The sequence below is a fragment of the Xiphias gladius genome, chromosome 17 (assembly GCF_016859285.1).
Source record: "Xiphias gladius isolate SHS-SW01 ecotype Sanya breed wild chromosome 17, ASM1685928v1, whole genome shotgun sequence".
In the NCBI taxonomy this organism is placed as follows: domain Eukaryota; kingdom Metazoa; phylum Chordata; class Actinopteri; order Istiophoriformes; family Xiphiidae; genus Xiphias; species Xiphias gladius.
Window position 1 is genome coordinate 24,954,133 of NC_053416.1, and position 24,054 is coordinate 24,978,186.

At 39.3% G+C, this 24,054-nt stretch overlaps 1 protein-coding gene across 1 annotated transcript in view; it reads right to left on the reverse strand.

Annotated features, from left to right (window-relative positions):
- Window positions 1–1,815: 1,815 nt before the first annotated feature.
- jam3b (junctional adhesion molecule 3b) overlaps window positions 1,816–24,054 on the reverse strand; it is a 35,887-nt gene continuing 13,648 nt past the window's right edge. The window contains exons 2-9 of the mRNA XM_040150952.1: window positions 9,080–9,148; window positions 8,853–8,966; window positions 8,592–8,744; window positions 7,778–7,980; window positions 6,081–6,180; window positions 5,766–5,895; window positions 5,605–5,659; window positions 1,816–5,153 (exon numbers count right to left, since the gene is read on the reverse strand). Of these exons, the coding sequence (XP_040006886.1) occupies window positions 5,118–5,153; window positions 5,605–5,659; window positions 5,766–5,895; window positions 6,081–6,180; window positions 7,778–7,980; window positions 8,592–8,744; window positions 8,853–8,966; window positions 9,080–9,148 (860 nt within the window). The 3' untranslated portion in view covers window positions 1,816–5,117. The remainder of the gene's footprint in view (window positions 5,154–5,604; window positions 5,660–5,765; window positions 5,896–6,080; window positions 6,181–7,777; window positions 7,981–8,591; window positions 8,745–8,852; window positions 8,967–9,079; window positions 9,149–24,054) is intronic.

Below are 24,054 nucleotides of genomic sequence, written 5' to 3' on the forward strand. Positions count from 1 at the left end.
AGACCTTAGATATTAAAGTCTGCCACCCAAAAAATGCCTTTTGCTTTTTGCTCCTTCACTGTGATGTTTGAGCTTCACAGTGCAGAATGATGTGTGTTCGGAGTCTGGCACTGGAAGATGTTTTCACATTCTTCCGCTGAGGAGGGAAAACTTTCTCTGTTATCACCTTAAATCTCATGTCCAAGCAGGATTTATGACATCACAACTAGTCCGAAAACCAGTCCTGGTCCAGTGATTAGATTAATACGAGTGTGATGAGGAAAAGACCAATGTGTTGTCAGATTGTGCAATAGCTGCAGGTTCCTTTTATGGAATTTAAACCTTAAGAGTTATTGTAGCTGTCACCTAATTGTGAAATTTAACTCCCACTGAATACTAAGGTTAAAATTTAAATAACACTGAATGAATAGCTCTGAACTGACTTTGCAAAAAAAAAAATCTAGTTGCCCAAACTAGATTGATCAAATTTACTAAAATTCAAGATGAAAACTCAGACTTGATCTACCATGGATAATCAGTCGAGCCTGAATGGTATTGACCGGGCTTCTGTCCTGTCTGTCAGTCTCATGCTCTTAACCTGTGAACTGACTAAAATACAGGACCCACTGAATTTATATAGCTTGAATATAGTTTTTTTTTTTTCATACTGGACACTTGGATTTTCTAAATGTATGAACCTGGAAAACATACCTAAAACCAAGATTTTGAAACTGTACCACGTGAAATAACCTGGAACTTTACAAGAGGAAGAAATCAGTTTACATAAATTCAGACAGACAGTTTCACTTCTATAAATTCAGTGGTGCCAATAAGAGTCTCATTATTAAGGCTCTTATTTGCCTCCATATGCTTTATACACGTGCGGTGTGGATCACGCATCCCTGGCATTAGGCTCATTCTACCTCAGTGAAATATATTCCTTCGTCTGCCGTTATGTTATTGTAGCTGTTGCTGAGACAAACATTCTGACGTGTTTTGCTTTTGTGGAGAACTGCCTAAAACACTTAAATGCTGAGGATACAGAACACGTGACCAGCAGAATAGTAGTAGAATTCATCATCACAGAAAGATTTCTGAAAAGTACTGAACATATTAAATCTATTGTATGGAGGTAAGATGATGTAGAGGAGAGAGATCACTGGCAGTATAAACCAACACAACTAACCACAGAGCTGCATGTTTTACTGTATCAGTAACCCACATGCCCTTGTAACCTAGAACAGATACGGTATATTGCATAACTTCCAGAGGAAATGACGAGTCAGCCTCCAAGATCTTATCTGCGTAGCCATTAAAAAACTGACTAAATGTTTAAAAATGTCCTTTATTTGATGATAATCTCAGGTGATTCATCAGGTCCTAAAATCCTTAAAAAAAAACAACATGTTTTTCATCCCATGTTGAGCCAAGTAGGTGACACAAGCTTTAATTGATTCTTCTTTGATTTAAATAAAAGTGTCCTTTGGCTCTGTTGCAAAATACAATATATTATCCCTGCTGAGCTCGCTGCTTATAATGCTCTTTATCCAGCAACTTGCTGCCAGTTGGCACAGTTACCAGAAAGGAACAAAAAAGCTGTTTTCAGTGTAGGAGATGGAAATGGCTTAACTCCCACTAATAGATTACAGCTTTAGATCAACAAAGATGCTGTCAGTGGGATATTTCAAACTGAAAAGGATTTCTGGGAAAAGTGGGAGACTGTGGAGTGGTTGAGGAGGATTGGAAGAAGCCGAGAAATTATGGAAAGACAGGATGCAGAACCCTCACTTCAAACAGAAACACCAGCAGAGAGAAAACAAACAAAAATGTCTCCAGTAATATTAGAAGTGAGTTTATTAATCACAAATTGAGTGGTTCTAAAATTAACAAAAAAATAATAATAATTAAAAAACAAAACAAACAAACAAACAAACAAAAACACCCCAGCAGGCCCTACATGGACATTCTACTGTGTGAGTTTGGTTCAGAAAATCAGGTTTTCTTACATGTACCAGTCTTCAGTCAATAACAGTTTAACAGTGCTGGATCAGTGGAGCGCTGCCATCCTTGAGCTGAAAGACAATGGTGGGTTAGCTTGGCTTAACTTGCCCCCTAACACAGAACACTTTGGAAACCATCTCTCAGTGTGTCGCAAATATAATCTCTATCACTGCTGCCTGACCACATCCAACCAGATCACAGACAGACTTGTTGAGGACTGTCTGCGGAGTCAATGTAGGCCTACATGTAGCTGCTGTACGTGAGTTCCTGTTTGATGATTTAGGTTGACACTCTGTATGAACTCTGGTTTATAACATGTTCATAATGCCGGAATGATTACAGCTCCATTGCGGCTGCATGACACTTCTATGAATTAAGTTTGAACACTGTGTTTATTTCTGAAAAGCAGTGGTGCAGTGTTGGGTTTCAAAATGAAATTCCCCATGCTACCGGTGTTATAAATGAAAAACATACCCCAGTTTGTCTTTTAAACCTGTTATAAACCAGAGCCCATATAAATGTCCCCGCTTTGGGTGTCTGTCTTTTTCTTTTGCCTAATAGTGCCATGAGCCTTTACCAAAAATAATTCCCACTACATTTAGGCACTAATATATTTCTAGGTTTACTTCAACATGTCTACACCTTCAAATCTATGAAAAAAGCTATTTACAAATTTGCAGATATGTGAAGAAGGGAGGTGGAAATTTGCAGTGACATCATTCCTCTCAAACGCCATGCTTGTGATTAAATGAAAGCAACGCACAAAGCCTAGCAGTATTCTAGACATGTCCATGAGGAGAGAGCATGGAGGAACTGGACTACTTTAAGGGCAGAAGGCACTTAAGAGGAACGAACTTTGTAGAAATGAGCAGGAGGAGTTTATGCACCTGTGTGCTGACTTGTATCTCACCATATACTGTAATGTCCTTGTAACAGGATTCTTTTCTTGAACTTACCAGGTTTATTAGTACAAGAGTACATTTTTTCTCTTGGTTCCTTAATGCAACATGTTAACTTGGAAAAAACACTGAGCAGTGTTGACAACTTCCTATGTGCAAATGTGGGGCAGATCGTCTCTACCATGACTGATATTCAGTTAATATTTTACCACGCTTGATTTGAAAACATTCATAACGGCGGAACGAGAGATTCATATGAGCGGCATGGAACTTACATGAATACTGTTGCATATCAGGCGTTTGTGATCTTTTTATCCGGTCGGAGCTCAAAAAGATGAGGAGAAGAAGCCAAAAGTAACAGAAATAACCTGAAGGAGTGAGCAGTTTATTCTGTGTACCTTTTAAAAACTGACAAAGGCGTAGAGTCGTGACTCAATTTGCCATGCTGCTGTTAAGAAGCTCAGCTTCATATGTTATGAATGATATGATAAAATGTTAACTTTTCTCAGCCTTACAATTGGAAGAGTTTCATATTGCCTCAAATAGGACTTTTTTTTTTTTTTTTACATTTTTCACCACTTTACATAATCTTGAGAGAGAGAGAAAAAAATCTATATACAATCAGTACAACTGTTAACCCTCCAGACCCCAGCTGTATATTACTCTAACACTGAAGTGTGGGATCAGTTCAGTTTGCCTTCAGCTTCACTGAGAGAAACGAGTACAATATGAGCTTCAGTCAAACCTAAAATCATTTTTCTTTCAGACTAAAACACTTAGTCACAACCAAAGGTTAGAAATGTTGGACAAGGTCTACTCTAATGAACTATTAGCAATAACGGTTTGTAAACAAATTGGACATCGGCAAATATCAACCGGGATTCCCGTCAAAGATGTTTACCTGACTGTGTATCTACTGTAGAGCTGGAGCACTTTCACTGATCTCGGTGGCACCTTCAGTAATTAGAGCTTAAAAATAGGTGACTCAGTAGTTAAAAAAACCTGGTCCTGGTCCTGTTAACAGGCTTTAACTGCCTCTCACAGTAACAGAAAAGTCCGTGTTGTGTGTGTCAGATCGTCCAATTTGTTTCTATTTAGAATTCAAATACAGGCTCTTACACTGTGGAATCTGGTAGTGCCATGTGTAGTTTTCAAAGTATAATTTGTCACATATTTCCTCTAGTTTTGTTTGGGTCTGGAAGGTTAACTTACAAACCCTGTTTTTGTTATTATTATTATCAATATTATTATTATTATTATTATTATTATTATTATAGTGTAATATTGAACATATGTATGACAGCTAAACTCTATCATGGACAGTAGGTTCACTATATACAAGATTAACAGCAAGCATAGAAGGACACTTAAAATCAAGAAGATGCAGCACTGATTGTGGACAGTGTTTCACAGCATTTGACTGGCACTCTTCAAAGCCTCTTACTAAGACTATCTACAAACATTAACATGGAAGTCTCTCGCAACAGAAACTGGGCAATCCCAGTGGAGAAATTAAATATGTAAGACCGCCGATCAAGAACCACACCTTGATATGCTAATACAAGTCATCTTTCATTTGTCTTTCTTTTTTCTGATTGCAACGGTGTAAATGCTTACAACTTGATGCAAAGTGGTTAAAGTGTTACATATTTTTATCCACAACCAAATAATAATAATAATAATTAAAAAAAAAACACGTTAGTATTTTACAAATATTTAAAAAAGTAAACCTTTATCTATTGGCATTTTAAAATATATTCCATCAAAAATAGTCTGACAAATTTCAACAGTAGAAAAGAAATGTTATACAAATGACAAAAGGTTTGAAGCTAGAAGTTGACAGTTGAAATGTGTCATGATAGATTGACTTAAGAGGAGGGAGACTCCTCTTTTTCCACCTGGCAGAACAAAGAAATGTTTCCTTTACTCCACCTTGATTAGTGTTTAAAACCATGCAATAACTGGAAAGTAAGAACTCCATAATTTAGCAAAAGAATTCAGCTGGTGGTGATAAAAGTTGTAAAATTCACCTCAGTCTCCATGTGTGTAATGGTTTAACATATCGTTGTCCTTTGAAATCTTGTCACCTTTGGCAAACTTGAGTAGTTGGATTTCAGTCATGCTGAGAGCTAAGAGCATGAACTGTGGCGGCTCCGTGGTCAGACTCCGTGGTCAGAGTGCAGTCCCACGTGTCATGTCTTTCACTCAGCACAGTGCCCCTCATCATCTTCTCCCTTCTCAGATCACAAATGAGGACTTGTGTCGGAAATCCCCCTGCAGAAAACACGTAGCCAAACAGGAGCAAAATGTAAGAATTCATCATATTACAGAGGTGGTTCAACATTAATACAGAAACAGTATTTTTACTCCATCTTGCTCCTAAACTAAAGAAAATACATGTTCACTTTGTATTTTGGCAGAGATTTTATTCTCTCACTATTCAACTACAGCCCTGTTTTCCCAAAGCATCTCAAGGTAAAGACAGTCTTAGTGTCATTGTAAGTCTAGGGGCTAGGACTGATTAGATTTTGTCATAAACAACATATAATTTATATAGTTTGTGTAACTGCTGAACATATATTCAACTGTTTTGACTTTCCAGCTTCCCAGCAGACAGACTTGAAACACTGTTTTGAAACTTCATTCACAAAATAAGCTTCAATACCTTTCAACAGTATCATTTACAAATTCTACAGGTATCCAGTTCTAACTGCTATCTACAAACCTCATCTTCCGTCCTGACGTAGTCCACTCCGTCTCCTTTAGCTGGAACTTTGTAACTAAAGGACACAAAGCACATTATGGTTTTATGGATGATAGGTTAGATTATCTAGGTTAGGTTATCTTTGTTGATCATTTGAATGGGAGAATGTCTTGATGTCTTACTTGTTCCCTGTCTGTTTTTGGCTGGAGAAGTAGCCTCGCTTGTATGCACAGCATATCCCCACTGTTATACATAGGAGCACTACGACTACCACCAGTACTCCCAGTATGATCCCCACAACATCAATATTATCTGTGGAAATCAAGTAAGAATGTAGAAATTAAATACTGACAGCTGGTGAACCTGATGCTGAAATACGTAGTGGAGTGTAGTCTTCAATATTTTTTTGGTGACACAACGTCGAATCAGTCCTGATTATCTGGCTCCTCATCACATAGGATGTTCATTTTAACACTGTAACACTGTGACACACTTACAGACTTCCATCTTCTGGGGTGGACACTCAGAGTATCCTGCATCGTTCTTCGCTCGGCAAAAATATTCCCCTGCATCTTCTTTTCTGACTGCAATGAACTTCTGCATGGGAAGAACCACAGACCGATTAGTTACACAACTGATTAATCTGATCTGATTAATACAAACCCCTAATATGAAACTGATACTGTCCGTGTTTGTTTAATCTACATTTGTTCATAGAAATTTTTGAAAATATTGGATTATGGCAAGATCTATTACAATTTGTATGAACTGCCTTTTATAATGAATAAAATCAGTGCAAAGTCGGAGAGGCTAACTATCGGTGCAGTAAGCATGGAGGGAAACAAAGTACAGAGAGTTACTGTGAGAGGAGAAGGAGTGACATTCACACCACATTTACATTAATTTCCATAAGGGACAAAATGTCATTACCATGTTAGTGGACTTTAAATATGAAAATTGAGCAGAATTGGACTGACTGCTGTCTGTTTCTGATAAAATAGTGAACAAATGAGCTAATGCGGTGGTCATCCTCTGGTACTCAGCACAGAAAGGGAAGTACATAATAGCTTAACGTTACACTGCACATAAACATTAACCCTGCTGCAGTGCTGTCTGTCTTTAAGGCAACATACCAGAGAAGCCTATGGTGCTATATTACATTAGCCTTTTAAAAACTACATAAACAGTGGCTCATCTGTTACTTTGTGCAATGACGTTCAAACTCCCTGCACTCAATATTACGTGCTATCAGAGATGCTCATAATAATAGTAATAGGATTGATAGGTGAATTGAAAACATGAAGTCTAACTCAAGATTTAAAACAAGATTTCTAAAATATTTAAATGAATGAATTTATTACTGTTGTTGTTATTTTCATTTGGTAAAACCTCTTTTCTTTTTTCTTCCCCCCTCTTTTTAATGCGTATATACAATAATGTATAAGAAAGTGTAGATTTTTCAATGTTTTATGTTTGAGCAAAAACATACGTAATTATCTTTAAACTGCAGAAATAATGCAATGTAAAGTAATGCAAATCAGATATTTTGGTCTTTTGCAATAAAGAAATGTTCTTAAAATACTAACAAGAAATACTGATTATGGAAAAAACTTAATAAACAAATTTCAAATTTCCAAAATGATGAAGCCAAAACGTTCTACTGGCTAAATAATGCAATCTAATCTAATACAAAATAATAATAAATTTCACAAATTCCCCTCTCTACACCAGGTGGTGGGAATTATTTCTTCACATGGGAGGAGCAGAGGAGAGTGATAACTGAGTTATCTGTGATCAGTCTAAAAATAACAGCCAAAACAAGATAAGTACAGTCGAAAAAAACATTCTCCAAACCTCATCAGTTTACAGCTATGACTTGCGCTAGAGTTTCACATAAAGACCAACACCGTAGTTTGCTGTAACGAGTCACATCTTAGAGGCCAGCATGAAGGTTGACAGGAGAGTGTTCCAGGCGAGCTACTGAGCACATCGAGCTGTGCTGGAAAGCAAGCGAGAATTGAGGAATGTGCAAACGAGGACAGCAGATTCCCCTCGTGGCTCAAGCCCTCTCGCACCATCAACTGTCTCCCCAAAATATCTGCCCCCACCCCTGGGCGTCAGGCCACCCTCCCTGCTGCCCCGCCCTTGCCGCTCATGCGTGTCCTTGTCCAAAGACATGCGCGCACATACTAACCAGTGTTCCTGTTTCTGTGTTGAGCATGTATGAGGAGTTGAAGAACTTGAGGCTGGTCTTTGGGTCGTCGGGAATCTCCTCCCTGTTCTTGAACCACTGGTACTGAGACTTGGGGAAACCCTCCTCCTCCACACAGCTCAGCTCAGCTGACTTCCCAAAAGGCACCGATTTCGGGACACTGCATTTTGGCACCACCGGTTTTACTGCGGTGACACAAAACATATGATCATAGTCACTATACTGAGTCTTCATGGGGAGCTTTACAGTTGAGATGAGCTTTTATATTTGGTGAGGATCATGGCGATAAAAAACTGACACCATTCTTTCATGATGCTGCTAGGCCTATGATTGACTTTGATGCTTAAAAAAACAATGTCACCCTGACCCCTTATGGTTCACTGGACTGACTGCATTGACAGGACTGGACGGGTACATGATTTTTGCCCTGTGCCAAAAAACGCCACCAAAACACGCGCTTGCTTTCTTTAGACCTGCAATTCAGAGCAGATGCAGTTTCAGAGGTTTCCTCTTATAGCCCAGAACACGCCTTTGCAGCTGGGCAGGTCTGGTCATAACGCATCCTCGTATGTATGCCAAAGGGTTGGTGCGACCTACAGCAAGGTTTCATCTTACATCATCTAAAGTGTGAATCACTCAGCAAGGTCTCTCTTTTAAGGGCACAATAATAGCTGGTTTTCTGCATTTAGAAGAACCTTTATCATACTTTAATATGTCTCATATTTTTGACTCTACATGCAACATAGGCCTCAAACACACAAACAGATTAATTGATGATGCAGGAATGTCAGAGTACCTCTTACAACAAGGTCAATCACAATCTCATCAAACGACTTCTGGTCATCAGCGGCAGTGACCTCACAACGATATTTTGCTGTGTCCGATCTTGTGGCGTTGGTTATCAGTAAAGTGGCAGGTTCTCTGATTACCGCTCTGTTTTCCAGGTCACCTGTCCGAAGAAAAACGTGTGTCAGTGATAAATGTCAGTAATAAATGTAGAAGCTGTAGAAAATAAATGAGAGTGTCACTTGATTTGTATGTGCATCTTATACGTTACCTGAGATCTTCTTGTCAAAGTACACGTAACTTGGTCCGTCATTTGTTATCTTCTTCCATTCAATTCTGGGGTTGATTGTAGAAATGGACTCAATCAAACATGATAACTCAATTTCTGCAGGTTAGAGAAAAGGGGAGTGCTGTGACAAGAAATTCATTCAAGCCTGGTATGAAAAAGACGAACTGTTTTTGCAGTTTTTGTGGGGGTATTTCTTCATTAGCTCTTACTGTCAAACTCATCGGTCCATGGTGAGTTGTTATTTGTTCTCAGCACCACCGCTAACACACTTAAGTAGCCTGCAAAACAAGAGAGAAGAGGTGATACAACATGAGACTCTCCAGAGCATGAATTTTCATGATACAGTGATGATCTCATGCTATATGCACAACACCAACTGACATCCTCTGATGTGCTGTGCTTGTTTTAATACCCTCCTTGGGGATGTTTTCACCCCGTTCACTCACCTTTAATTTCACAAACACAATTTAAGTGAACATAAATGTCAGTCCCACATCAGTGTGATGATCTTAACACCTTAGCCTTGTTCTTTTAGTGTCCATTTTTAGTTGTGTTGGTCAAACCATTGTGTGCGTATGTGTGTATGTGATGAGGGTGGGGGTGCTGTGTCTATGCACAGTGGATAATTGCGCAGGGAGGCATGTGCCCTTTTCAGGGCAAGCTAACCATGCCAGTAGTTCAACCGCCTGCCGAGCCCTTTCTCTCTCTCTTGCTCCCTCTCCCTCTCTTTCTCTGGGTCTGATGCTGTTGCCTATGTGGGACTAATGGTGCAAAAGCACCCTCGAAAGATCTGTGTTGGTATGTGGTGGAGGGATAGGGCCTTGGGAGGGGGCACTGCTGAATCATACTGACAGCCTATGGTCCACAAACAAATCCACACAAAGTCACTTCCACATGAATGTTAACTAAGGAACACACTCATGAACACTTCCAGAGACATACAATGATGGTCAGTTTCAGGGTCACTTCACTTTCTTATTGAAAATCTAGGGAATGCTTAATCAGCCTTTTCTGCAACCTCTGCTCCCAACTCCTAACGCAGTCGCAAAAATAAAAAGAGTAACGGGTAATTATAATATGATCTATAACTATTGTCCTGGATTTGTTTTAACTGAACATACACACATTTATTTTCAAATTTATTACATTTAGTTTGCAGCATACAGGCCACTCAAGTCCACTCAAGTCATAATACATCTCAATGGTCCATTGTATACAAATGGATTGTAACATCAAGGAGACCTGGATGATGTTAAAGTGTAACGCATATTTGCAGTAGTTATCCATTCTTGTGGACTAAGCATCAAGCAGTTAAATGGTGTCAGGGGTGGCACGGGCCTCACCTGGAATCTAATTGGTCACCCCCAGTGCCTCTTCACCACAATCAGTACGTGATAGGTAGTTGGCTTATAAGCATAATGAATGGATTACTGAATGGGCCTAGTGGGTACAAGCCCAGGGCCCCTGGACCAGAGCTTCTGTACGAAGAGACTGCTAACATTTCTTGTTGGAAAGTCAATCAAACGACAACAAGAAACAACAGAAAAGAGATGCAAAACGGCCACAAAAAGACAAAATATTACCAAAAAGAAATGTTAAATGAATACAAAGAGATACAAAAAACTATAAAGAGATGCTAAACCCATTTTTTGCTCATTTTATAGATGTGCCCCCCCTTCTTTAAAAATGTGTCCCAGTCTGGTCCCTCATTCAAAACTTTCTAAAGCTGCCCCTGAATGGTGCATACAGTGTGTAGGTGTGGTCTGCTACTAATTAGTGGTGGAAGTGGTGTTGGGCCTCTCATTCAAAGAAACAAGGATAACTTGACCTCCACCAACTGTCATCTGGATCCACAGCAGTGCCTAGCGTCACCTGCTAAAGCAGACAGGGTAAGCTGATTAGCCCACAGTCTTTCTGGAGATCATGACAAGACGACAGCTTGTTTTTAGCTGCTGCTGACAGTAATAACACTGCATGGAGGTCAAAAGTAGGTCAAAATTACATCTGATAATAAGACATCTACCCTCAAGAAGCTCCTTTGAAAGTTTAGTGTCTACTGTGACTTTGTGTGCTTGAAGCTCATGTTTGGACTGTATGTGGCCATTCTGGTAGAGGTATGGAAAGAGTAAATAAATTTGCAGAGCCAGGTCTTAATCATATACTCCTCATGTTCAATTTTAACACGAAAGCAGACATGCAATTTTTTCAGATGACACGCGCATTGTTGGTGACAAATAGTAGGGATGAAAACAGCCCTTCAATTAGAAAACATTGTTTCAAGCAGCCTTCTATGCAAACATCTTCCCTGCCGAGAGGTCTGGGATCAAGACTCTGGATCCAGACCAGCTCCAGGGGGCTCCTCTCTAGCTGACTCTGACATCCCAAGGGGGGGGAAATAAATAAATAAATAAATTCAAAGACCTTGCCCCTACAGGGATCAAGAGTACTGTAGTGTCACATTTGAAACTACTTGCAGCTCAGCAGTACAAAGGTGACGATAAAGCTGAGGATAATAATGAAACGTTAATTTCAATAAATATTTCATTTAGCTTTGCATCTCCAGATGTAATTTATTCTGTACTGTGCCACAGCAGCAAAGACAACAAAGTTTGGTCCCAAGCAAATAAAGTTTAGTTTTACAGCACTAAATGAAAAAGTTCTACATGAAACCCTTTAAGTATTTCAAAGGAGTGAGGAGGAGAATCTGCACTTCTGAGGAATATGACAGTCAAAACACCACCAATTCAGTCAAAGCTTGTCACCTATTTAGCTTCCTGTCCACAGTGCTACATGCAGAAAGGCACACGAAGTTCTGGCAGAATTAGAAGCTGTGTACAGAAAAGAAATGCTTTTCAACTTCCACTGAGTGCTTCTTGTACTGCAGCTACACTTTTGTACAAATTTAAGCTGTCTTCTGATGAAAAGTGACTGAATGGTTATCTTATCTTTACACTGAAAGGTCGGAATATGACTGAATCCATGTTTACACAATGGTGCAGATACCTGCTCTTCAATGAAAATCAACTTGGTTAACTTAATTCATTCACATGTACAAATATGCTATTATATATATATATATATATATATATATATATGCTACTGTTTCTGACAAAAGCTTGTGTATGTGAAGCATTCCAGTGCTTACTTCTAGGTTTAAGTTTTAAATGCACTGCATTTACTGTCTAATTTAATACCAAATCTAACTAGGCCATGCATGCCAAAGGTCCAAAGTATCAGAATATTTTGTGTTGAAATAGAATCCAAAGTTGACAAAAAATTATTCCAGGTGATTAATTCAGTACTATGACTTTCCATTTCATGCAGCACTCAGTTTCATCTTTGGTCTGACAGAGCTAATGGAGTTTACCCCCTGTCCCTGTGCTCCTCCTTAATTCAGAGAGTATTAGTGCAGATTAGGTGCCTAAGTGAGCTTGACGGAGAGATAAAAAGCTTGAGAGGTCTGCCATGAAAACAGCTGTCTAGGAAAGACATGAAACCCCCACTCAAAAAGAGTGGCCAGTCAGGTTCATCTAGTGTATAGTGTATATTTTTCCTCAAGCTAGTCAACAGGAACAACAGACCAGTAATGACTTCCGGCTGAAATAAAAAAAATCATGTTCATTCTTGTTGTATATTACAGTGAAAACACAGGGACCATTTAGTTTGGAAAGAAGCACTGAAAGCATTCATCAAATATTTGCATTTATATGATGCTGCACAATGTTACAATGATCACTAATCCTGCACTAACCTGCACATTATTACACAAGGAGACACCTGTTTAGGGTTTAAGTTTCATTGTCTCATATATGAACTGAATATTTTGAAAAGGTCAATTTTCAAGAACTTTTAAACTGATTAAAATTTGAACTGTTTTGACTTCTCTCTGATTTAAAGGAGGGAGGAGTGAAAAAGCAGCATTTTAAATTAAACTGAATATTACAGCAGAAACCATACAGTTTATAACTAACATGCAGCCTTAAGTAATTTGTAATAATAATTTAATAGTAATTTATAATCAATTAATTGTGTGAGTAAACTTTCAAGCATACATGCCAACATGTGCTTGTTCTAGATTCTTACATTTTTGCTATTTCTTACGATATTCTATGTTTATCTTGGGGCTGTTGTTTGGACATAACATGACATTTGAAGATGTCCCCTTGGGCTTTGTGAACTTATGATAGGCACTTTTCATCATTTTCTGACATGAAAACAAAACAATCAACTAATTAACTAAGAAGAGAATGGGCAGATTAATCAAAGTACGATAATAGCTGTTAGTTGCAGACCAACTAATTTGAAAAGTCTTTCAAGCAGGAGTGCTGAATTCTGAATCACTAATGGCAGAAAATACAGTGTGGATGAACAAATGAAGTGATAGTGTACTGGAAGAAATCTTGCCTCCAAAGAACTCTAAACCAGGTGATTTTTAATTATGCTTACAGCTAATCTAATGACAATTTTCCTATTATTATGGGTTTCACTCAACTCACTTCTTTACAGAGTGTGAACTTGCAATATACATAGCCACAAACAAACACAAAAGGTACAACTTTGGGTGTTATGATAAAAACCAATGGGTTCCTAAATATTTAACCAACCCATTTAACAACTACTTTCTCCTTTCAGCAAAGGTTGCATCTTTTTCCAACTGTGAAATAACAAGAAACAGCTGGACTGTCCAGTAAAGTATCTGAGCTTGATAAAAGCTCAGGAAGTGCTGACTGTGTGTTATGAGAGCAGAGTTCCCCATCTCTCCTCCAGTCTGTCTGACACATACTTCCCTGATCATTTCCTACTCACCCTGTCTGTGTTCTTGTCTCCTTGAATAGCCTCTAAGGTCTTGCTCCCTTCTCCTGTACCAATGGAGCCAACCATAACTACATGTTATTTCTTTTATTAGTGTGTGGCTATTGTGGAAACGTATCACACACTAGAGCTAACAGTGCATGATCAGGTCTGTGCTTAAGATGTGTGTGATGTAGATTATTTGCTTTGAAACCATGCAGGTGTTCAGTGACCTACATATGCCATGATTTTCTTTTCTCTGTTTCCCTTCTCTTTTTTCTTTCTTGGTTGAACACAGCTGTGTGAGATCTGGCAATCTGCAAATCTGTATCAAAGTTTTTTTTTTTAATCTTCCTTTCTGCCCCCATGATGGGCGGAGGGTTTTCTCTGTAATCTTAGTGTAATGCCCTCATAAACCCCCCAGGTTTTACATGACTGAATAATACAAAAGGCACAGAGGAGCTGTGTATTTCTTGATGCCTACACTATGTAATGAACCCCTTCTTTTATTCTGTTGTTCCCACTGGGAGACTGCACTTGTTTCCTGTACTGCTGCTCGGTGAATCCAGAGAGGTGAGGCTGGTATCATAAATAGAAAGGTTCAATTAGGCAACCAGTGATATTCCCTGTGGAACATTGCCCTGTGCCTGTGGAGAATATTCCCACATCCCTTTGGAAGCTCAGACATCAAAGTACACACACCCAGTTTCACTTTCTATCAACCAGTTGCTGTTTGGAAACTCTTCACGTATCTGAGTGCTACTTAAGTTGCACGGAGCCTCTAAGCCAAGTCTGGGTTTCTGTGGGTAAACAAGCTGCGGATATGGACTACCACGAGGCTGTTAATATTCTTTCTCAGCTGCAACAGCATGGCTGGTATTGTTTTCAGCTTGTGAGTCTGTGTGTGTGTGTGTGTGTGTGTGTGTGTGTGTGTGTGTGTGTGTGTGTGTGTGTGTGTGTGTGTGTGTGTGTGTGTCATCATGGCGGAATGTGGTCCTGGAGAAACCTAATGTAGTGGTTTTGAGTACTTTGGCAGGTTTCTGTCTGTCCGTCTGTGGTCAGATTTTGTCACCACAATAGCATCACAACTGGGCAAGATGCAGTCACAAAACTTTACAGATGTGTAGTTGAGATCAATGAAGGCCATGTTTGAAGATGGGCGTGGTCGTCAACATGCTGAGTGGTGGGATCCCATTGCAAGATGGTCTATTGTTTATTATTTTTTAATTTATTATTCTATTCATTCTGAATTGCTGGATTCATTAATTGCAGAGTAGGCAATTTTCTTCCCCGGTCCAACAGAAAAGACTGGTCATCTCAATAAAACACTCAACTGTTCCCTGACCAGAATGTAATATCAAAACTGACATCTCCAAGGCCGTGTCTTCCAAATGATACATTTTTTTAACAGTCTATAAAAATGACAAGAATATACTGCATGTGTCACACATTTTCTGTGCTACGTTAAGGACATCAAAAAGAAGCAGCAGCTTTAACACCTTTCCACAGGCAAAGTAGAATGTGCATGTGCATCCAAACACACGTGCAGAGCCAGGCACATGAATATGAGAACATACAGTGAATGCTACATATTCACTGCATGCAACTAATGTTACATGAATAATATGGCCCAGTTACCCCCTGTTACATATTCAGTACCATGTTTCCAATTTAAACATAGGCAAACAGGCAAACCAAGGAAACAGAGCATGATAAGGCTGGTGAGGAATGAAAGCACGTTCTATCGCTGTGGTGGAGAAATGAAGAAGGTAAGGTAAATGCTGAGGGAGACTCAACTGGGCACACTGGTTCATCATTCTCCAATTATCCAACAAGAATATAAACACATCACCATGTGCCCCTTGTTCTCTCCACCACCTCTGAATAAAGGAACTTGTTTGCACTATTTAAAAAAAACAAACAAACAAACAAAAAAAAACTTAAAATGAGAATGAATGTTCATCATCACATCAAAAACTAACCAAAGTCAACAAGCACCAAAACACCAAACACCAAGCAAGCAAACAAACTGGTAATTAGCAAAGTAAATCTGTGTGTTCTAGTAAATTATGATGAAGATGAATTATAATGAAGAGTACTCACAAAAATCCATAACATGGACCAGATCAGGTGGCTACAAATACAGGTTATTACTTTTTATTTTTTTCTAACATAATCTGTTTTGTTTTTATTTACAGACATTTAACACATGTGCTATGGTTAGCTAAACAGCCAATTTTCACTGGTATGTGTACACAACACAAGACAGAACATTGATTACCATTGTTATTCTAAACACAGTTTAACTTCATTAGGCAAGACATACAACTAAAAAAAGCATTTTGGACATTTTCCAAAACCTGCTGGGCTACAACAGGACCTACTGCATTACTTCTTTACAAGCACGTTCTTAATATTCTAAAGTGCATGATCTTCAGTTTAATATAGGGCTGCAACTAACAATTATTTTTTATTATATCAGACCCAATCTGATTGTTATATCAATTAATCAATCTATGACTTATGTCCAAAAAAGTGTCTGTATACGGGGAAAATTGTTACATCCACAAGTTACTTCTTTTGTCTGACCAAACTCCAATTCCCGAGGACTTACAATGATATAAACAAAGAAAATCAGTAATTCTTCACATCTGATAAACTGAAATCGAAGAATTTTTGGAATTTTTGCCTTAGAAATAAAGTTTCAGTTTTTTGTTTGCTGATGGACTGATTGCTTAAACTTGGGACAAACCTGGAAAATCATGCACAAAGACTGTTTCCACCAACTTGCACAGTTTTTTTAGTCTTCTGAAAGTAAGTAAAGAGCATAAACCTTGTGACTGACACTAGACAACACACTGAAATATTGTTTTGTAACCACTGCAGTTCTGCAGGTAGATGTCCGTGCAAATCCTGTGAGAACACCAATTTTCACGTTCTTGCACCAAAACAAACATGGACAGCAGCCAGCAGCTTGTACTGTTTATATGCAGTGACATTTGTGCTGAAAAGGCCAAAAAAGGAGGAATAAAGTTCAGAGTTTTGGTGAGGTCCTGGATGGTAATAGTAAATGGTCTGCACTTACACAGCGCTTTTTTAGTCTTTAAGACCACTCAAAGCGTTTTACACTACTGCCACATTCACACACCACTCCTTTCTATACATACTGCACTAGACACGCACATTCACAAACAGATGATGGGGGGCAATTTCAGGGTTGCTCAAGGACACTTCAACATGTGGACTGGGGGAGCTGGGGATCCACCGACCTCCCAGTTAGTGGACGACCCACTCTATCTCCTGAGCCACAACCGCCCCTGATGGATGGAGAGGCATGTAGGACTCTATAGCCTACCGAGGGACCTGGAGCTGAGTGAACTTGTAAACTGACTTCAGATTAGGTAAAACTGTTGGGTGACACACACGTGACATCGTTGGTCACAAATGTCAGTCGCAAATATCAAACACGTTTAAAAAAATCTGGCAGTGACTGGATCTGAAGATTTAAGATTAGGATCTTTACATATCACACACTGTATGATTTTATCTGCAAACCACCAACACCAACTGACCCACAATTGTACAGACCCAGTCCAACTCGGTCTCATCAGTCATCACACCCAAATCGTCTTCATAATCAGCTCAACAGTTGTAATGTGTGTCCCCTCCCACTAATGATGTCAGCTCTTCTGTGATATGTTTTCAAATACATTAACAGGAGAAAAAAATAATTAGGAAATAATTGGATACAAAATTTATCAGTTCTAAAACTCAGAGAGTTTGACACGAGGCTGGTACTGACACACTTATTTAATGAGTTAATTAGATTATCACTCCTGCACTTAAAGCCCTAATAATGTCTATATGACTTGGTCCTTCAGGAACCCCAGCTAGATGAAGACCTGCCATTCACAATCCATGCTATGTTAAGAGGCTCCTAGCTGTCCTGCGGAGTTTCACTTGTGAAAATTTTCTAATGAAAGCAAACAGAACCGCTTTTAAGGGGTGTAAATGTTTATGCTTTCATAAAAAATAGGTTACTGTTTTTGGCAGTACACACGACTGCTAAGTTTCTGGTCACAGCGCACAAAAGTTCAATTTGAGCCCTGAGCAGAAAATGGTCAAGCCAGGAGAGAGGGTGATTTCCAAAGTGTTTTAAGGGAGAAGTGTTGAAAGGAACAAAAAGTCGCCAGATTTAGATTGTGACACAGTGATGTCATCATGACCACAACTGAATTAACAGTAAGAAAAAAAAAAAATTAAATAACTACAGCCTATAATCACTGGTAATTCTGCTCTACACATAGAGACATTAAAAAGGTTATTCAGTGTAAAACAAATGGATTTTAATCATATGTCTTGTGGTCCCTATCTAAAAATTTAAGGGAAATATCCTGTCATGCCATGTTATAAACAAAATGATATAATTGTGAATCCACTAATGAAATGGCCCTTTAATTATAGATCTTTAAACCATGTACTGTAACACTTGGGCGCTGACTGGAGGCAAGTAAAAAGTTGAACAGCCTATTGCTGAAGCACTCTCATGTCTTGCATGCTTTACCCTGAGGAGATACTAATTTCCATTTGATAAAAGTCTATGATGTCAGCTGGGACACAAAGCCTGACAAATTAATTCATAAGAGCATAACATATTACCATAAGCTTCTTTCTGAGAGACGATTACAGCTAGATCCTAGACAAAGCATGCTCTGGTGCTCCAGTTCCCATAGCAATACTGGTGATATTTCCATAGTAACTGGATTCTCTTTCTGTCTTATTTGCTGTTTCCCTTCCCCCCACTGGTGACCAGAGCAAGACGGGATCACACCTGTTTTGGTAGCTGTGGAAGAAAGTGACTCAACAGACCTCAGAAGTCTTCTTCCATGAAAATAGTAACCTCTTGACATGATGACAATGAGGGAGAGGTTTTAGGGCTGAGCGGGCAGGGAGAGTGACCCCAGGTTGTATTGTCACAGCTGTGGTCATCCAATAGTGTTGGACTCTCCTCAACCTCACGTGTATGTTCAACTTTCTTTTCCCGACTCCTACATTTACCTCTCTGGTGTTGGTATATCATGATACCTCTGTAGAAACTCATGGATATTTCAAATGACCACACAGGAACTATACATGAGATAACATAAAACACATTTAGATTTGTGGATGAGTAATCTCTTTGTTTGATCGACTGGGGAAATCACCTTCTACTGGCTGGAGAAAAACAATTTTGTTTTTTTCATTACACACTGAAGCTTTCAACAGACTTCTGTTGCTCTGAGCTTGAGCTGAACTACAAAATTATCTAAGAGACCAGCAAATGGCATTTTTTCCCTTCTTCTGCTGTTGTTATGTTAGTAGTCTACATTCACTTTATCTGTTACATGACTAAAAGAATCTGTGTCTGTGGCAAAAGGATAAAGTTTAGGAAAATGCACATATAAAGAGGATAAAACAAAGATAAGGCAAACTGCATCAGGTGCTCTTCAGCTGCTAAGCAAATGTCACCACGTTTGAGCTCATAAATGGCTTGACCCAGAGCACCATGTCACTGAAGGAGCAGCAAACTACGAGTGTATGTAAAATATGCTGCTATATTAAACCTACATATAAATGCATCACATGCTGATCAGGCCTGGAGTGGTCCACTAAATTCATGGTTTGCTACATACAGTACATCGGTATTTGGGTCATAGTTTGATCTGTTTCCTGTAAGAGAGCTAACAGCTTCCCAGCCTTCCTATTTCTGTCTTGGATGTGATTGATAAATATAAATCACTTTAATAACTACTGGTCAATTAACAGAATTATTAAATAATAATCTTAAAGTAAGAGTTCAACATTTGGGGAAATATGCCTTTTCACTTTCTGATGGATTCTTAGATGAAAAGACTGATACCACTCTCATATCTTTATGCAAAAATAAGGCTACAGACAGCAGCTGGTTAACATAGCTTAGACTTGAGACTTAAGACTTGAAATAGAGGAAAACAGCTAGCCTGGCTCTGTCCAGCGGTAACACAATCTGCCATCCAGTAGCTTTAAAGCTCACTAATTAACAAGTTACATCCTGCTCGTTTATTCTGTTTCCCTGTTTCTGGTCTGTGTGTTAAGCTGAGATATCTCGTTACTCACGGCAGCTTCATAATTATTGTACAGACATTAGAGTGGTATCGATCTATTCACCTATCTCTCAACAAGGAAGTGAACAAGCCTATTTCCAAAAATGTTGAACTATTTCACATATTTATCCTGAACTCAGGTGAGTTGGTTTTTATTACCGACCAACCATTTTTCCGCTGGTGGATAAACTCATTCTGTCTGACTAAAAGTTGTATCCTGGTATCAGGAGTTAATTCAAATGCATCACATCTTTTCCAGGTGTACTCAAAAAAGGTTCAACTTTCCCCAGAAGGGCTCCTTGTGTATTCATTTATTCTGCATTTACATATGAGGCTGCTACAGGCCCTGATCTGTGAGCTTGGTAAGGCTGGGGTAACCCATGTGCCTTACTGCTGGTGAGCCCTCTGATCTATGCAGGGTCAAAGACTCGATCTGAGCCAATGAGAGGATGGAAGGTAGCGGAGGAGCCGATGGTGTCACTGAATGCCTGGGAACCTGTCACTTTTTGTCAGTGTTAGCGTCTACATCTGGCCTGCTCTCACGCTGACCTCGAGCTAAGTACAACTAGCTCACAGGACTGGACCACAGAGTAGGAAAAGCAACTTTTACTTTTTCACCTTACACGCAGTGCCACTTGCAACGATACCAGTCACTGCATTGAGCCATCACTTCACATTAGGGGACTCCACACCCACTAAATGGCTTTTTAGAAAATATGCACATCTTGCAATACTCATATATAACCCTTCAGGAGTCTCACTTAACTTTAAGATATTCTCACAAGACTCAGCTCTCTTTTCTTTATTTCCTAAATAAGTAACTTAAGATGATCTATTTCTCATTTAGACCTTTTATTCCTAATTCAACTACAACAGGAAACTGCAGTTTGTACAAACAACATCTTTAAGACTTGTTGTGCAGTACAGGAAGGTAGACATCAAACATGTCTGATATTATTTTCCTGACATCTCCCAAGAGCCTGACAAATACCTTGAACATCATCATAAATCATTTCACAATTAATTCCTTTTCATTTAATTTGCCATATTTGTTCCCAGCAAATATAACAAAAAATGCATGTGCTGACAGCATTAATGTGCATTGTGTTTACTTTCTATACAAACCACAAGCATGTTCATTTATATCAGTCATGAAACAGACGGATCATAGGTGTCAAGCTGTAAAATAGACACAAAATAATTGTGGTATTTTCCTCACCATGATGGACAACAGTGCATTAAATTACCTTTTTTTTATATTATATGTTGTTATATATTCATAATTCTTTTAATCCATTTATTATCATATCCCATGCTGCACCATAACTGACAAAATAAGCACACAGTCTGACTGCTGATGCACATTATAATTACGTTTTTTACTTTAACAAAAGTGTCAATGGATAATTGGTGTACAAACACCTTCTAAACACAAGGCTCTTGTTCTTCCTCTCATGCTGTCAAGGTTGCTCTCAACAATAAGGCATTTGAAACGAACTGATATCCACTGAATGATCTTCAATGATAATATTAGTCATTCATTAAGTCATGTGAAGCATCTTGGCCCTCAGATAATCAGATCCTGGTTGCTGTATAAAAATAGTGCTGTTGTTTGGTATCACACTGCCTCTTCACATGGTCCCAGCAGCCATGCATGCCAAAGGAGACCTTTGTTTTGTGACACAGTTTCAGTCTGTAGGACTGAATGAATGCTTAATTAAACAGAACAATAGTCCATGGGTATTGTGACTGAGAATACAATAACCATCAAACATATACAATGTGGAAATGTAGACTTAAATCTACTGGCCAAAAATCTAGTCATGAGATCCTCATGGAAAACATGATACACCCAAGAGTTATATTTGAGATGCAGTGCAATTCCAGTATTGCACTCTCTGCTGAAACACTGTGCCCCCTCCTCTTGCTGTCCGAACATGAATTATTAGCAACATGACTACATCTGTCAACTGTGAAAAGTATTCATTTTGTTGTAAAAATATAAGAAATTAAACATCACTAGGAAATGTCTACTGGTGCCTTCACAACTCTTTTGTAGACACACTTACTGCATAATTTTATCATGTTTTACATATTAACTAATAAAATAATACAAACTGTGTTCACTGTGTCAGTGGCAACATAAATACTAAATCTAAAACAAGCACTGGAATTGGGATAATAAACTTACAAGTGTTGATACAAGACACATTTATGTTTCAGTCTTAAAACTTCAACTGATGTCAGTGCAATTCAGCGATGATGTGGACAATCACTGGCAGTATCTTGCAATAATGACCTGTTCCTCAATAGAGCGAGAACAGGTTAACATCATATGTCCAGGCACTATTTATAGTGGCTGTCAGCACCAGCCAGAGCCCCCGCAGTCTGCTAATTGGGATCCCTAACAGGTAAGAAGTGTAAGCAGCGGTAGCTCTTCCTGCCTTTCACAGGCACCCAGGGAAACCTTGACCATACTTCATGATGAAATAATTGGCTGCTCATTTTTCTAGCCCAGGTCAGCCTCTTGAGGGAGGCAGTGAGAACGCCTTGTCAAAACAGATCGAAGCATAAGGCCAAGAGGGTGAGCGGGCCTCCCCTGGCGCAGCATCTCTGTTATGCGAACACTCTGACATGCCACACATGTTGGATGTCCAAATGAATTGAGAAGCGCCATGGTGTCAGCTTAAAGGAGATCTAACAGGAAGGGATGGGGGCTAATTCAACTCACTGCAACAGTTTTTTGGGCTATAGTGAGAGTCAAATCCGATGCTTGAATTGGAGCTGCTACCACAAAAATCTGTGTTAAATCGCACCACACTCAGCGCCAGAATTAGCTCCTCACCACACTCTGCACAGATGGCATCAGCAGCACTCATTGCAAATGCTTCACATTCTAGTCCAGGCTGCCTGACCCCTTCCTTAATCCTAATTAGGAATGCAATTTCCACGCAGGCCTTTTTGAAACATGATGAAAATAAACATTTGTATGGCTACAGCACTGGCTTATGGGCAGAATTATTTCATGATTCTAAGAGTCCAGTGATTGTGACGCCATTTTAAACCGATCGCTAGAGCAGGGTTTTATAAAGCACTATTGCTACTGTGCACTAACCTATATCCTCCCTGCGAGTCAACAATGGACTGGTCAGATAATAATGCATGGTGGTAAATCCCTGGATAACATTCTGCTGCATTTCCCTTCTACCACAGACACCAAAACCTCCCCCACCTGATGTACTTACACCCACAAACACACACATTTGATCCTGAATAGAAATATTCATCCTTTTTTTTACAGCTTTCCATTAGCATGCCACAAAGGATTAACCAATAAATCCTCTACAACATATAAAGATATGGAAATACTTATATCTGCAGATATCAGGCTAATCTGGCAGCTTTGACCAGCCAGCAGTTCCTTTACCCAATAATGCCCTATTTGGCCAGCATTCTGACAGAGAGATATAGGGCTAGCTGAGCCACTCTGCCACAGCCTGCAGAGATAAGCATTCATTGTTGAGTGCGTGGACAGTGAGCGTAGCTGACCACGATGAGCTAAGGCTCAACTGACAACTGAACAATAACACAACACCACACAGCAGAGACATGTTGACTTAGCAGGTCCAAAAGGTTTAATCTGCCTCACTTCCTGCGTGCTCCAAGGATGCCCGCTGTGGGCTGAAAAGAGCTGAACTGAAAGGGTGTTTTTTTGCAATGCAGCCTTTAGGGGCACAACATCTTTATATACAACTCTGCTGACTTTTATTTTTTACTGCCTTCATGCGTTGTGTACCTCCCCAACCTGCACATATCTACAGCATGGACAGGAGTTCAGTGTTTCTGTAATGCATCTGCACTGGGAGTCATCTCATCTAGGCTCATAGTTATGAAATGACACTAAGCAACTAAGCATGAATGCCAATGACAAATGTAACAGTGCATTAAATACACACAACAAGAGTGTAGCCAAATGCACTCATGTCTTGAACTGTGTAGATGCACATTTGTGGCACTCAGGAGCATAATGTGTGAGAGCAGCAGGAAGCTTACTAAGTCTTCATAAGAGGGCCTCCCAGGAGGGTCCAGCACAGTCATCAAGATGCTATCAGCTCTCAAACAGCAGGCCCAGGACAAATCCCAGTATCTCTAAAGTCTACTCTTATAACAGTGGGTTCCCACTGCCTAGCTTATTAATTGGCCTTCATTTTCATTCTGGTGTAAAAAGCATCTTGTGTTGGGGAGGCCTGAATACTGGAAAAGTATGGTGG